Source organism: Boleophthalmus pectinirostris, unplaced genomic scaffold (genome assembly GCF_026225935.1).
Source record: "Boleophthalmus pectinirostris isolate CB_2022bp ecotype Guang Dong unplaced genomic scaffold, ASM2622593v1 HiC_scaffold_9, whole genome shotgun sequence".
NCBI classification, from domain to species: domain Eukaryota; kingdom Metazoa; phylum Chordata; class Actinopteri; order Gobiiformes; family Gobiidae; genus Boleophthalmus; species Boleophthalmus pectinirostris.
In genome coordinates, this window is record NW_026571541.1 from 8,411,351 (window position 1) to 8,426,194 (window position 14,844).

At 40.3% G+C, this 14,844-nt stretch overlaps 1 protein-coding gene across 2 annotated transcripts in view; it reads right to left on the minus strand.

Moving 5' to 3' along the window:
- The window catches only part of fam131ab (family with sequence similarity 131 member Ab), a 55,873-nt gene extending 41,291 nt beyond the window's left edge, over positions 1–14,582 (minus strand). Inside the window, exon 1 of one of the 2 annotated variants that reach the window (XM_055147744.1) lies at positions 14,329–14,582. Coding sequence is in view for 1 of the 2 variants with exons in the window: in XM_055147743.1 (XP_055003718.1) it covers positions 13,743–13,778 (36 nt within the window). In the remaining variant the exon portion in view is untranslated. Of the gene's footprint in view, positions 1–13,742; positions 13,816–14,328 lie in introns of those variants that run through there. The other variant, XM_055147743.1, reaches the window with a different exon arrangement.
- Between the last annotated feature and the right edge of the window lie 262 nt (positions 14,583–14,844).

Sequence of the window (14,844 nt, forward strand, 5' to 3'; positions counted from 1 at the left end):
AGTGTCTATCAAAGTGCTGCATATAAGGTCTCTAATGGTTTGACATTCAACTGGCATTCTCCAAGTTTACCTAATATACTAAATCTATATCATAGGCCTGTCACGATAATTACTAAATCAACTTATGATTCAAAGCACGAAAGATGGAATTGTACATTTTGCGACTCAGTATTTATCGTGTGAAAGGATGGGACAATAAACATTAATATTGTTTATCGTGACTAAAGGGTAAGCATTAATCGTTAATTGGACTTTTTATATAATCGAAATAATCGCCAATAAAGAAAATCGTGAGTGCCTCAGTTTTTTCAACTTTGTATTTGAGACTGGTCCCTACACTGACGAGCACTAAAAGGACAATTCCGCACAATTTTTGTATATCCAAGTAGCACTCCTGTTCCCAAAATTTGCATAGAAAATTTCCATTTTATTACCAGAATGTGCAGAAAAGAGCTTGATGTTTTCTTCTAGATCATTGTTGTTTTCACTCATAACAAAGCACAATTCTATAAGTATAATTACTCATATGCATAACATTTTTAAACCCTCAGCAGCTTTAAAATTTACCGTGATATATTCATCAACCTCAATTATTTTAACCGTGATAACCGTGAAAATCTGAATTTGAATATTGTACCACGCCTAATCATGTATACAATTTCTTTTTCTTCATTTTTATGTAAAGATTTGAGCTGTAGATGGTAGAATAAATAAGATCTATGTCTAATCATTTGTTTATTCCAGCATTTATTTGTTACAACTCAAGCTTTTTAATGGTACAGTCTGTTTAAAATTGGTTTAGTGGCATTATCCTGCTTTGTATCAGTGGAATAAATAGTATTTCTTTGCTCCGTTCTAGTGGAGATTACATGAAGAAATTACTTTTATACACAGTTTTGAATCTTAGTTCTTAAGGTTAAGTCTTTTAAGAGGAAAAAGTAGAGTATTCACAATTTTGTTAGGAGATTTGGATATCGTTACATTCTTTTAAATTATCTTCAGTATACCTTGCTTCAAAATTTGTGATCGTAAAAGGCCTATTATACTTTCAAATACAAGAAAAGCACCTTGCTGAAGTCCAGTATTCTCAGAGGTGCAGTGAGAATGAGTCTGCGCGCCAGGCTGGTCCGAGTATTCCCCAAAAGAGTGAGATCGGACCGAGAGCTGGCAGCGCTCCAGTCCACACGCAACGCTGTGTCCCCCGCCACTGTCAGGGAGAGAGACCCCTGTGAAATGTGCTCAACACGCTCTCATCAAAGTCCATTTCAGCTCATGAGTGGAGACGGCAGGCTGGATCAGGCATAACTTTATAAACAATGACATAAGACCTGTCGAACGAGTGGGAATTGTAGCCTACAGCAGGTAACAAGTCAACTTTTTCATTTTTAGTGCTCATATTATGCTATTTTCTGATGTTATAATGTTGTCAAAATGTACCTGGAGTTGTGTTTTGTTTCAGCTCTGCTCTTTTCTACCTTGTGATGTCATGTGGTAATACAGAAAGTGCTCCACTGTGTTTTTAAAGTCCATACACCTTCACTAGAATCATTCATTTCAGTCCTGGAACTGCCAATCTCTACTGAACTAAAAGGAAAAACTTAGCTGTAAACTTGAAATCTACTGCTTCATGACATCACAAGGTGGTACAGATCATTTAAAGCTTTGGAGATGTAGACAGACTAATAAAAAAAGAGTTTCTCAAACACAAAACACAACTCCAGGTCTGTTTTTTGAGGAGGAAACAACATTATAACATGACTTAAAGCTCACAAGAATCATTTCTGGATAATATAGGACCTTTAAAGCCGCACTATGTAATTTTTCTGGGGTCTGTCATCAGCTTGTCTCCATGGAGATGTTGTTGCTTTGTCTGGAAAGTTCCATACCATGGCATTAAACCCTAAAACTATCTTGTGTTTATTAAAATTAGGTTAAAATTGGGTTTTATTGACTAAACTGACTTAAAAACAATACATTTATATTGTGAGTAGAGTCACCTTTCCACAGATCTGACCTGTAATTTTGGCCTGATTGCGTCATCTATACTTGAGATAAGTTTGTGCAGTACTGTGGAACATTCTAGACAAAGCAAAAGTATTTCCTTGGAGACAAACAGGTAGTAGACCTTCTATCTCTACAAATTCATATAAATTTACGCTTACGTGGTTTTAAAAGTTAAAAGTTATGTCTGATCAGTGCATTTGATTTCCTACAAAATAAACTTTCAACCATGAGTTTTAAAGGATTGGTTCAATCCTTTCATTACCTCAAGATGTTTGTATCGCCATGCCAACCCATGCCTGACCCCACGGCAGCCGATGGTGAATGGTGACCTTTAGAGAAAATGTAATGTTGCCATATCTCACTGCACTTTCCTTTAAAAACAACTGACACGAAAAACTTCAAATCAGGTGTACCGGGACTGGACAACTTCCAGTGTTTGAGGCGCACGTTTCACAATAGAATGACTAAGGTTTGAATTATTATAAAACTGTATGCAACGCCTTTAGTGCAATACAATACAATCATTATGGTGTTATCTAGGGCAGGGATTCTCAAAATAACTATGCAACCAACGAGGGAACCCTAGAGAATGAAAACGATGTCAGTATTCATTTCAACCAAAACTTAAATCATGAGTAATGCTGTTTTGTTGAATATTATATTGTGTAACTGGACAAAATTGTGAAAAAAAATGCAGCTTTCAGTATAAAAATTGATTCACTACAGTGTCATGATTAACTCCAAATAAAATCTTAAAATCATTTTGGACATCAACTGATCTGAGTGTCTTTCAGAGTCCTAATCATGCCAGTTTAGACTACAGGATATGCTTTTTTTTTGTTTGTTTGTTTCTTATTCTTTGTTTTATAAGGGACACTGAGGATGTGAGCATTTTTTGCAGTAGCGAAAATAAATTCCACTAACTTGTTGCGTGGTTTTAAAGGGCTCATATTACACTATTTTCAGATAATAATGTTGTTTCCTCATTAAAAACAGACCTGGAGTTGTGTTTTGTTTCATTTTTACATGTTTAACACACAAACCCTGCATATTTAGGCTTTAGTAGTTCTTCTCTGTTCCACCTTGTGATGTCACGTGGTAATATTTTAGTCAATTTTTTTGTCAGTTTAGTATTTTAGTACAATTTGTGTTTAAATATTATTACTCAAAGTTCCTACCTAAATTTACATCAAACTGAGCAACTAATTTTTAATGGTCCTATTATTTAAAAAAAATAAATAAAAAATACTCGCAGAAGATTTAACTTCAAAACCCCAAATGAATGGAACAACTTGCCCTCCTCAATCTGATCAGTCACATCAATCCACTAGTTTAAGGCGTCAGTCTTTATAGACTTCCAAACATCCTGCTCCTGTTTTCCATAAAAATGCATTTTTGTTCTATGTACTTTCTGTTTTAAATAGAGTTTCGTTTTGTTCAATAATTTACAAATATAAGTGTGTTGCGTGAATGTTGTCTGTGTGTCGTACGAATGTTGTCCGTGTGTCGTGAATGTGTCGTACGAATGTGTTGGTGTGTCGTACGAATGTCGTACGAATTGTCCGTGTGTCGTACGAATGTTGTCCGTGTGTCGTACGAATGTTGTCCGTGTGTCGTACGAATGTTGTCCGTGTGTCGTATGAATGTTGTCCGTGTGTTTTGTCAATGTTGTCCGTGTGTCATGTGAATGTTGTTTGTGTGTTTTGTCAATGTTGTTTGTGTGTTTTGTCAATGTTGTCCGTGTGTTTTGTCAATGTTGTCCGTGTGTCGTACGAATGTTGTTTGTGTGTTTTGTCAATGTTGTCTGTGTGTCGTACGAATGTTGTCTGTGTGTCATGTCAATGTTGTCTGTGTGTCGCGCGAATGTTGTCTGTGTGTTGTGTGAATGTTGTTTTGTTTTGTTTTTTCTTTCTTTTCTGTAAATGCTATTTTTGTTAATGCATTTAGGACCCCCTTGCAAATGAGATGTTATTCAAGGGTCTTCTCTTATAAATAAATACAATTTAAATATAGAAAGTAGTCCTTTGGAATTGCCAATCTTAACTGAACTAAAAGTCTATAGTAGCGTTAACTTGAAAACTACAGCTCCACGACATCACAAGATGGAATAGAACATATTGAGCTTTGAAGATGTAGACAGACTAATAATAAAGGGTAGTAATAATAATGATGATGTGAATGAAACAAAACACAACTCCAGGTCTGTTTTTGAGGAGGTAACCACATTATAACACAACTAAAAACTCACAAGGGTAAATTTTGTGTAATATAGGACCTTTAATAAACAATTCTGATTCAGATTCTTAGCAAGTTATGGCAATATTCAACAGAGTCTTCCCCCAGTCGAATAGTTCCAGTGAGCTTTGCAAAGTGCCCTTCCAGTATTGTTAGGTGGTCCTTATCTGATGGTAACAGATAAGTGTATGTCAGTGTGAGAGCTGTGCATCAGATTACATTACACTGGTGCAAGGTCCAATGAGATAACCTGATTTACAGCGCGTCCATGCTCTGGTACAAGCCATGCCTCATCATGCAGCAGGTGAGGGCCAGGCAGCGGCCCAGACCCTCATCTCCATTTCAGGACGGAGTGGAAAGAAGTGTGCTCTTGGCTTCATATGGGCGGACAGTTTTCTTTATTTTTTCACTAAGGTTGGGTGATATGACAGAAAATCCACAATTTGTCTTTATTTTTCAAAACACTGGGAAAAAAAATAAAACCTTTCTTCATATTGATCAATTGATCTTGATATTGATTAAATTTCGATAACTTGACCAGCCCTAGTTTCCAGTTTCCACACTATTAAAATACTGAAACCTTTTTAAATAAAACAATTAATGCCTAAAGTGTGGGTCTTTATTTATTTATTATTATTATTATTATTATTATTATTATTATTATTATTATTATTTTTATTTTTTTAAGGTGCATTGTGTAACTGTTCTTTTTCTCCATGGAGATGTTATTGCTTTAACTGGAATATGATTATGTATTTAACCATGGAGACCAAACCAGACCAAGTTACAGGTCAGATCTGTGGAGAGGCGACCACGCTCACAGTCAGAATGAGTATTTTTCTAGGTTCTTTTGAGCTATAAAACCACTTGTAATTGAATAAATCTATGAGAGAGCTGTTTAAAGTCACACTGTGAAACATTCCAGGCAGAGCAATCTCCATAAAAACAAGCAGGTGACGGATCCCCAACCGAAAAGCTACACAGTGCACCTTTAATTCTCCTCCTCGACACCTCATTGGGCGCATCACCAAACAGACAAACTGCAAATGTCACCGCGAAGGCTGCGCTGTCACTGCACATGTTTAACCTTTCATTTCCACTTTCTCTTTTTCAACCTGAAGGCCCAATGTACACACCGTTTCAGCACCACGGACAGCTCCCGACGCTACAAGGTGACTGAGGAGTTCTCATTTAAAAGAACAACGCTGCAAGGTAAACAAATGTCATTTTGATAAGTTAAAGTCGAAAGGATTGATTGAATTATTGAACCGGGACCAAACTAGGAGTACACAGGATGAAAATACAGAATATTGATACGAAACAAAGTGTTTCAGCACCACGGACAGCTACTTGTGCTATAAGACTCAGACTTTTCATTTAAAGAACTACAAAAGAAGAGGTTAGGGTAAACAAAGATCATGTTAATTAGCTAGTAAAAAGGATTATTGAACCAGGATTAAAACCAGGACTAAACCGGAACTAAACCAGGACTAAACCAAAGCTAAACCAGAACAATGACTTAAATGCAGCTGGATCAAAAGTACAGAACAAAACCAAGAATAAAATTTGACTAAACCAGTACATTTAAACCAGGACTATCGATTCTTCTTTAACCTTGGCCTACTGCACATGCAACAAAGCATTTCAGCACCACGGACAGCTACTGGTACTATAAAGCTCAGACTTTTAATTTAAAGAACTACAAAAGAAGAGCTTACGGTAAGGCATTTTAATTAGCTATTAAAAAGGATTACTGAGCCAGGACTAAAACCAGGATTAAACCAGGACTAGACCAGGACTAAACCGGGACTAAACCAGGACTAGGACTTAAACAGAGCTAGATCAAAAGTACAGGAGTAAGCTACAAAAGAAAAGGTTAGAGGAAACAAAGGTACTTTTATTTATTTAGTAAAAAGGATTACTGAACTTGGATTAAACCAGGATTAAACCAGGACTAAACCAGGATTAGGACTTTAACACAGCTACATCAAAAGTACAGAACTAAACCAAAACTAAAATGGACCTACAAGACCTACAGCCTACTGCATATGAGAAAATGCATTTCAGCACCATGGACAGCTCCAGTCTCATACATACTACTGCAAAATACACGGATTTTAACACTGTTCGGACAAGAAAACATTACGCTCCATCATCCAAGTCCCATCTGTAATAAATTAATATGAAGGGAATAACTGAACCACGAAATCTGAACAACAGCAGGAGGACCAAACTAGGAGAAAACCTGGAATACACTACTAAAAATGTACGATCCATTTCAATTTTGATCAACGTAATGAAATGGAATAACCACAAAATCAGTGTTTATGTGCCAGTTCATTTGAGACACCCTCCTGTCTTTCTCGAGGCACATTATCCAGACACGTGCAGGGCTAAACCAGGGCTAAACCAGGGCTAAACCAGGGCTAAACCAGGGCTAAACCAGGGCTAAACCAGGGCTAAACCAGCTAAACCAGGCTAAACCAGGGCTAAACCAGGACTAAACCAGGGCTAAACCAGGGCTAAACCAGGGCTAAACCAGGGCTAAACCAGGGCTAAACCAGGACTAAACCAGGACTAAACCAAGGCTAAACCAAGGCTAAACCGGGAACTAAACCAGGACTAAATCGGGACTAAACTGGGGCTAAACCGGGACTAAACCAGGGCTAAACCGGGACAAAAAATTGTCTAAACTAGTCTATTTAAACCAGGACCACTGATTCTTTTTTAACCTTGACCTCCTGCACTCTCAACAATGCATTTCAGCACCACGGACAGCTCCAGTCAACACACACACACACACACACACACACACTACTGCAAAATACACGGATTTTAACACTGTTTGGACAAGAAAACATCACAATCAACAAGTCCCATCTGTAAAAAAATTCATAATAAGGGAATAACTGAAAAAAAAAATCCGAAAAAATTGGAATACACTACTAAAAATGTACGATCCATTTCGATTTTGATCAACGTAATGACATAGAATAACCACAGAATCAGTGTTTATGTGCCAGTTCATTGGAGACACCCTCCGGTCTTTCTCGAGGTTATCCGTACATGTGGCCATGTTGCATGTGGCACCGTTCGCTCTTCTCGACGATACTTTCATTGACCCTCGTGGCCCCGGTGCCCGGAAAGAATGGCCCGGGGGCATCGCATCTCATCACAGCCAATTAAACGCCACATACTGAATTCTACCAGTGGGCAACATGAGCTCGGTGCGAGGGGGGCGGGGGAGGGGGGGGCGCTCTCGATAATATTGGTCCGTTTGAGACGGGCGCGGCGACTAATCGAGCGACTTGTTCTTTTCACGGACGGTAACTAGAACCGGCTCCCTGCGGTGGAGAGGAGAGAGGAGGGAGAGAGAGGAGGGAGAGAGAGGGAGAAAAGAGGAGAGAGAATGGTAACAGAGAGAGGAGAGAGAAAAAGAGAAGAGAGAGACAGTAAATAGAATCGGCTCCCTGCGGTGGAGAGGAGAAAGACAGAGAGGGAGAGGGAGAGAAGGAGAGAGAGGGAGATGAGGGAGAAAGGGAGAGAGAGAGAGAGAGGAGGGACGGAGAAAGAGAAAGAAAAAAGAGAAGAGAAGAGAGATTGTTGACAGAGAGAGGAGAAAGAAAAAGAGAAGAGACAGTTACTAGAACCGGCTCCCTGTGGTGGAGAGGAGAGAGGGAGAGAGAGAGAGAGAGAGAGAGAGGGAGAGGAGAGAGGAGATGGCAAAAGAGAAAGAAAAGAGAAGAGAGAATGTTGACAAAGAGAGGAGAGAGAAAAAGAGACGAGAGACAGTAACTAGAACCAGCTCCCTGTGGTGGAGAGGAGAGAGGGAAAGAGGAAAAAAGGGAGAGAGGGAGAGAGCGAGAGAGGGAGAGAGGGAGAGAAGGGACGGAGAAAGAGAAAGAAAAGAGAAGAGAGAATGATGACAGAGAGAGGAGAGAGAAAAAGAGAAGAGAGAGACAGTAACTAGAACCGGCTCCCTGCGGTGGAGAGGAGAGAGGAAGAGAGGAAAAGAAGGAGAGAGGAAGAGAGCGAGAGAGGGAGAGGAGGGATGGAGAAAGAGAAAGAAAAGAGGAGAGAGAATGGTGACAGAGAGAGGGGAGAGAAAGAGAAAAGAGAGAGAGACAGTGATAAGGAGAAGGGAGAGAGAGAGAGAGAGGAAAGAACAGAAGGATGGGGGAGAGAGAAAAAATGAGAGAGGAGGAAGAGTGAAGAGAGAATGGTGAACGAGAGAGGGGAGAGAAAGAGAGGAGAGAGGCAGAGATGGGAAATGAGAGAGAGAACAATAGAAAGAGAAAAAATGAGAGAGAACAGTGATAAAGAGCAGTTAGAGAAAAGAAAGAAGAGAGAGAAGGAGTGATGAGGAGAAGGGAGGAGATGAAAGAACAGAAAGAGGGGAGAGAGAAAAAATGAGAGCAAAAGAAGGAAGAGGGGAGGAAAAAAAAGGAGAGAAAACGGGGACAGAGAGAAGAGAGAGACAGAGTGATAAGGAGAAGGAAAATGAGAGAGAGGAAAGAACAGGGAGAGGGAAAACAGAAAAAATGAGAGGAGGAAGAGGGGAGAGAGAACGGTGACAGACAGCGGCGAGAGAAAGAGGAAGAGAGAGACGGAGTGATAAGGAGAAGGGAGAGGAGAAATTGGAAAGAACAGAAAGAGGGGAGAGAGAAAGAGGAGAGAGGACAGGATCAGAGAGAAGGGATGGAGGAGTTTGAGAGAGAAACAGGAGAGTGTAAAGGAACAGAAAGAGGGGAGAGAGAAAGACAAGTGATGACATTTAGAGAGGTAAATACAACTCTCTCTTTTCTCTAGATTGCATGAGTTTTAAGTTTGTTTTGAGGAGATAAACAGTAGTGGCACGGGGATAACGAGCATTCACGTCACACAGCAAGAAGGATCTGGGTTCAACTCCCGGGCATTTCTGTGTCGCCCACTGCTCCTGACAGGAGCCCTAGTGGCTAAAGTCAACTAGAGGCTTTTGTTTGAGATTTGGTTTGACTTGTTTTTTTTTGTTTTAGTTTTTTTTTCTTCATTATTTGTCTTCAAAAACAAAATGAAAAAAAAAAAAAAAAAAAGGGATAACGATTAGTTTTTTCAGTTTTCGATTTTGTGTTTAAACGAAGAATGGAAAAACCGGATAATGGCCGTTTCTCGTTTCCGTGACTTAAACTGCGATCCTGGACTTTTACGCCACATACAGACTGAACCAGGACTAAACTGGTCTCTGTCCTGGTCTCAGTCTTGGTCTCAGTCCTGATCTCAATCATGATTTGGTCCCAGTCTGGTCCCGGTCTGGTCCCGGTCTGGTCCCGGTCTGGTCCCGGTCTGGTCCCGGTCTGGTCCCGGTCTGGTCCCGGTCTCGGTTCTGATCAACCAGCAGCGTACGCAGGCGTGCCTCTGGAGCCGTCCCGACACACAGTCCTGGTTCAGTCCTGGTTCAGTCCTGGTTCAGTTCCTGGTTCAGTCCCGGTTCAGTCCCGGTTCAGTCCCGGTTCAGTCCCGGTTCAGTCTCGGTTTAGTCTGGTTCAGTCCTGGTTCAGTGCTGTTCAGTGCTGGTTCAGTGCTGGTTCAGTGCTGGTTCAGTCCTGGTTCAGTCCTGGTTTAGACCTGGTTTAGACCTGGTTCAGTCCTGGTTCAGTCCTGGTTCAGACCTGGTTCAGTCCTGGTTCAGTCCTGGTTCAGTCTCGGTTTAGTCCTGGTTCAGTCCTGGTTCAGTCCTGGTTCAGTCCTGGTTCAGTCCTGGTTCAGTCCTGGTTCAGTTCAGTCTGGTTTAGACCTGGTTCAGTCTGGTTCAGTCTTGGTTTCCTGGTTCCTGGTTCAGTCCTGGTTCAGTCCTGGTTTAGACCTGGTTCAGTCCGGCATTGCACTTTAAGTCACGAAAACGGGAAACAGCCATTATCCAATTTTTCATTTTTCGGAAAATCCTTCCCAGTATGCATTACGCAATGACCGGAAATCCAAAATTCGTGATGCATCTATTGAATAAATGTAAAGTAGAGCTGTTTAATGTCACACTGTGGAAGCATCTGACGAATCCTCAACCAGAAAAGTTACACAATGCATCTTTAAATCCTATAAACTCACCAAACAAAGCCAAATATTTCTTAAAGAAGAGCGTAAACTTCACACAGCTCGTCTCAACTGCTTGTACCGGCCTATAGCCCCTGAATACTGAAGACATCTAGTTGTTAATGCGGCACTGGCTAATGATTTCTGCTCCATTCACAGAGTTCGCATTCTCTGTGGCTCCTTTAATCCATGGCTCTGCAGCACGGGGCCCTTAGTCAGCAGAGCCATGCAAATCAAGAGGCACGAGGCTATAGGAAACACAGCTGACCCGGACACATCCAAGAGTTCATTACCAAGCTGTTTGTGGAGGAAATGACTTTGACTTTACAAAACATGGGACAGGAAAACCCAGCTGAATTATCTATATAAGTCTGTACTGATTTAATTATGGAAATAGATGAATGAGACCCAACGGCATTGTTTATAGCTGGAAGAAGATCACTTTTATTGTATTTATTTATTTATTTTTTAAAAGTTTTGGTGAGCTATGAAAGACAGAACTAAAAAAAAAAAAAAAAAAACATAAAATTTGAGAGATTTTTCTTTTTTGTGATCTTTTTAATTTTTTTAATTATTATTATATTTTTCTTTATTCATTTATTTTTATTTTGATGAGATATGAAAGACAGAACTAATAAAGACATAAAATTTCTGAGATTTTTCTTTTTTGTGATCACTTAAAAAAAAATAATAATAAAAAAATTGGTGAGCTATGAAAGACAGAACTAAAAAAAAAACATAAAATATGTGAGATTTTCTTTTTAGTGATCACTTTTTTTTTGGTGAGGTATGGAAGACAGAACTAAAAAAAAAAAAAAAAAAAACATTAAATTTGCGAGATTTTCTTTTTTGTGATCACTTTTTTTTTTTTTTTTTGGTGAGCTACGGAAAACAGAACTGAAAGTTGAGAGATTTTTCTTTTTTGTGTTTTTTTTGTTTGTTTGTTTTTTGTGTTTTTTTATTTTATTTTGGTGAATACACACAATTTGAGTCATTTTTCTTTTATTAGTATTATTATTTGCAGTTATATTATATTTATATTTTTCTCTCCCTTTTGATTGGCATATAAAAATATTAAAAATGGTAAATATGCACATTTTAGAGATTTTTCTTACAAACACTTAGTTGTTTTTGTTTTCTTTTTATGATCTCTGTGACTTTGGAAACTGCTTTGTTTGTAAAATGGACTATATAAATCAAGTTTTTTAGGATTTGAAGTTGTGCAGTAAAAATGCGCTACCTTAAAATTGTATGAGGATAAGGGGTGTGCAAAAATATTGAAGTATTGATATATGGTATAGATTAATGTGATGATACAGTATCGATATCGTGGGCTGCTGTATCGATATATCACCAAGAGTATTTTTTGGTATATTTTACAAAATTATTTTGTTACAGTGCTACAGTTTTGTTGCTTGTTCAGAGGAAGGAAACTCATTTATGCGACAAATTTGACATTTTCACTGTTTTGAGGATTAAATTGTTTGTGTTTCATATGAACTTTGCACAAAAACTTTTAGTATCACAGCCAAGAGTTAGGCTTTTTTTTTTTTTTACTGAACTGTATCGAATCCATTTGAAATATATCATATTGAATCATACCAAATCGTAAGCTCACTGTATCGAGATGTGTATCATATCGTGGCCTATGTATCGAGGTATAAATCGTATCGGTAACTTCTGAATGATACTGAGCCCTAGTGAGGATAGACATGTTCTTGATGTTATTGTCTTTTTAACTGCAAAATGTAAACTTCTCTTAACACTGCTTTTAAAACCAGCTCTTCCTCCTGAGAGTTCACACTTCTCTGATTGGTTAAATCCACCTGTCACTCACTTAGAGAGTGGCCAATAGGAGGAGAGGATTGAATTAAATATGATTTCAAAATTTTCACAATTCAGTTTATCACCACTGTCAAGCCCTAATTTTTTATTTTTATTTTTTCCTAAACTTTACCATAAATAATAAACTTTAAAGGTGTACCGTGTAACTTTTCTGGTGGAGGGGTCTGTCACCTGCTTGTTTCTATGGAGATGTCATTTCTCAGCCTGGAATGTTCCACAGTATGACATAAAGCAGCTCTACCTTACATTTATTCAATTCCAGGTGCTTTTACGGCTCAAAAATATTGAGAAAAACAACATTCTGACTGTGAGCGGGGTCGCCTCTTCGCAGATCTGACCTGTAACTTGACCTGGTTTGGTCTCCGTGAAGATAGAAAGGTTTAAAGTCAGACAAAGCAATAACATCTTGAAGAAGAAAAGCATTTGACGGACCCTCCAAGAGAAAAGTTACACAAGTGATTGCAAAATGATCCATTCTAAAATTTGAAATCCAATTACTAAAATAATAATCATTCGGTTTTTTGTTTGTTTTTTTAAACCAATATCTACGAATCAAACACCTGTATCTCTCCTGCTCTTTCTCTTGTCTTGACAAACGTGAAACCAACCTTTACTCTCTCCATTTACATTTCCAGCACGTGTCCGCTCAATTATGTTTTTGCGTATTTATTTTTCTTGCCATGACTGACGCACACGACGCACGCACGCTCGCCCGCTGTCTCTGTAGATGCCGTTGTCGTGGAAACTGCAGACGGAGAGACCTCGGCTTTAAGGCATCGTTGTTTTTTCCTCTTTCTCTCTCCACCGCTATCGGAAAGAGACGAGTGGGCAGAACGAAGCCAACAACATAATTTAGGTCAAGAAAACGTGCGCTAGAATCGGCGTAACGTCTCAACTGAGGACGCCGATGAGTGTTAGAAGGTGAACAGGTGGCTGCCGCTCCTGACCTACTGTATGGGTGAAGATGTGGGGCTAATAATGATAGAACAGAGCGCGTTTTCGACACGTTAAGGAGACGCCATAATCACCAAACCGCGCCACAGCCGATCCATGCTCATTGGTAACACATTCGACAAGCATTACAAAGGGTATTATTAGTTCACTTGTGAATACGGGGTTGTCCAAAAATCACTGCAGGCAAGTATCGAGTTAACAGGTGCACAGAGAAGGGAAGGAAAGACAAATTCGTGTCTAGAAACAAACCAGCGGAGAAGCGTTACGCAAAACGCAAATCAATGAATGACACGCGTGTAACCTACGACGTGTGCAGGGCATGTTGGACGAGGAGACTTGGGTGTAAATGACTTAATATCGAGTTGGGTGGCAGCCCCGGAGAGCCAGAGGTCCAGGGTTTAAGCGGGAGTAGACAGAAATCGTAGCGACCTTTCGCGACATTAGCCAGACGAAAGCTGGATGACACGAACCTAAGGTGTAAACAAGCGTGCGAGCGGGTAGAGGGACTCTGCAGGTAGTTTCTTGGCAACACGTACCATAACCATGTAAATGAAAAGGTTATATTAAGGTTTAAAGCGATGCAAATCATCATAGACGGTGCGTTACGCGGATAATTTTATGCGTAAAATGTGTCCTACCTTGCAACTAAAGTGGGTCAGTGCAGTCAGAACCATCGTGTCTGTTGTTGCGAATCTTCAGGTTAGCGGAGAGGATTAGGCAAGCTGTTTTTTAAAGCAGAGCATCCCTTCTTTTACGCAGCCAAGAGCGGGAGCGGGAGCGGGAGCCAGAGCGAGCCAAGCGGAAGGAAGGTGAGTGGATGCGCGAGATCAGTCTGCGTGGCGACTGCTGCTCAACCAAAAAAGCTTTTACCCTTCTGGTTCTTCTTGCAACTCTCTCGTAGCATCGCGATGTTTAGACAGTATGTAACCAATCCATCATCACCTCATGTCTCACGGCGTTTAACCTCGAGACAGCATGCGGAGTCATTGAGGTGCGTGCCGTTTTGCAGATTAGCCAAATTGAGCAAAAGCGTCGCAAGAAGAAAAGGGAAGACAATGCTGCAGTGTGAAATAAAAATAAGCCAATAAAAACATCAGGCATTACTGCGGATAAACGTTTAAAGTCTTACCAATAGGCGCTTTGGAGCTGATACACCCCATGTTTTCACGTGCATCTATAAGTCCCTAAATGAGTTGATTTTTGTAAGAAGAAAGCGTGTGGTACCTCGCAGATGGAGAGCTGGGTCCTTCTCACACACACCACCGAAGTGCAGCCGAGTCGAGGGCGGGGGAGAGTCCACACATCACTTCAGCGTGCCGCATTTCCCTCTAGTTTTCTTTCAGTAAACCTCATTCACAACCGTGCGTAAAATCAGAAACACAGTCCCAGAGCTGCTCTCGTCTGGCACTCCGCTTCCACCTGGGAAACCGACATGCACATGGGCTAAGAGCGGAGAAATCCCACGCCAAAGTGCTTTTTATACAGCCCCCAAGCCGTTTCCGCCTCCCGCTGCTGTCAGTTCGCCAGGCAGGAGCGGAAAGAGCGCTGATTGGCCGGTGTCAGCTTACACGAGAAGGGGCCGGGCCAGGACGCAGCGCAGAGGTGCACTTGTTCTGCTACTGTAGTAGTACGTGCAACCAGTGGTGTAGAGGTGGTGCCGAGGATTCCGCCAAACATGGTGATTCCTTTGCTTTTATATGAGTTTTGACCTACATCTTAGGTAATATTTTCCGTTTCCTT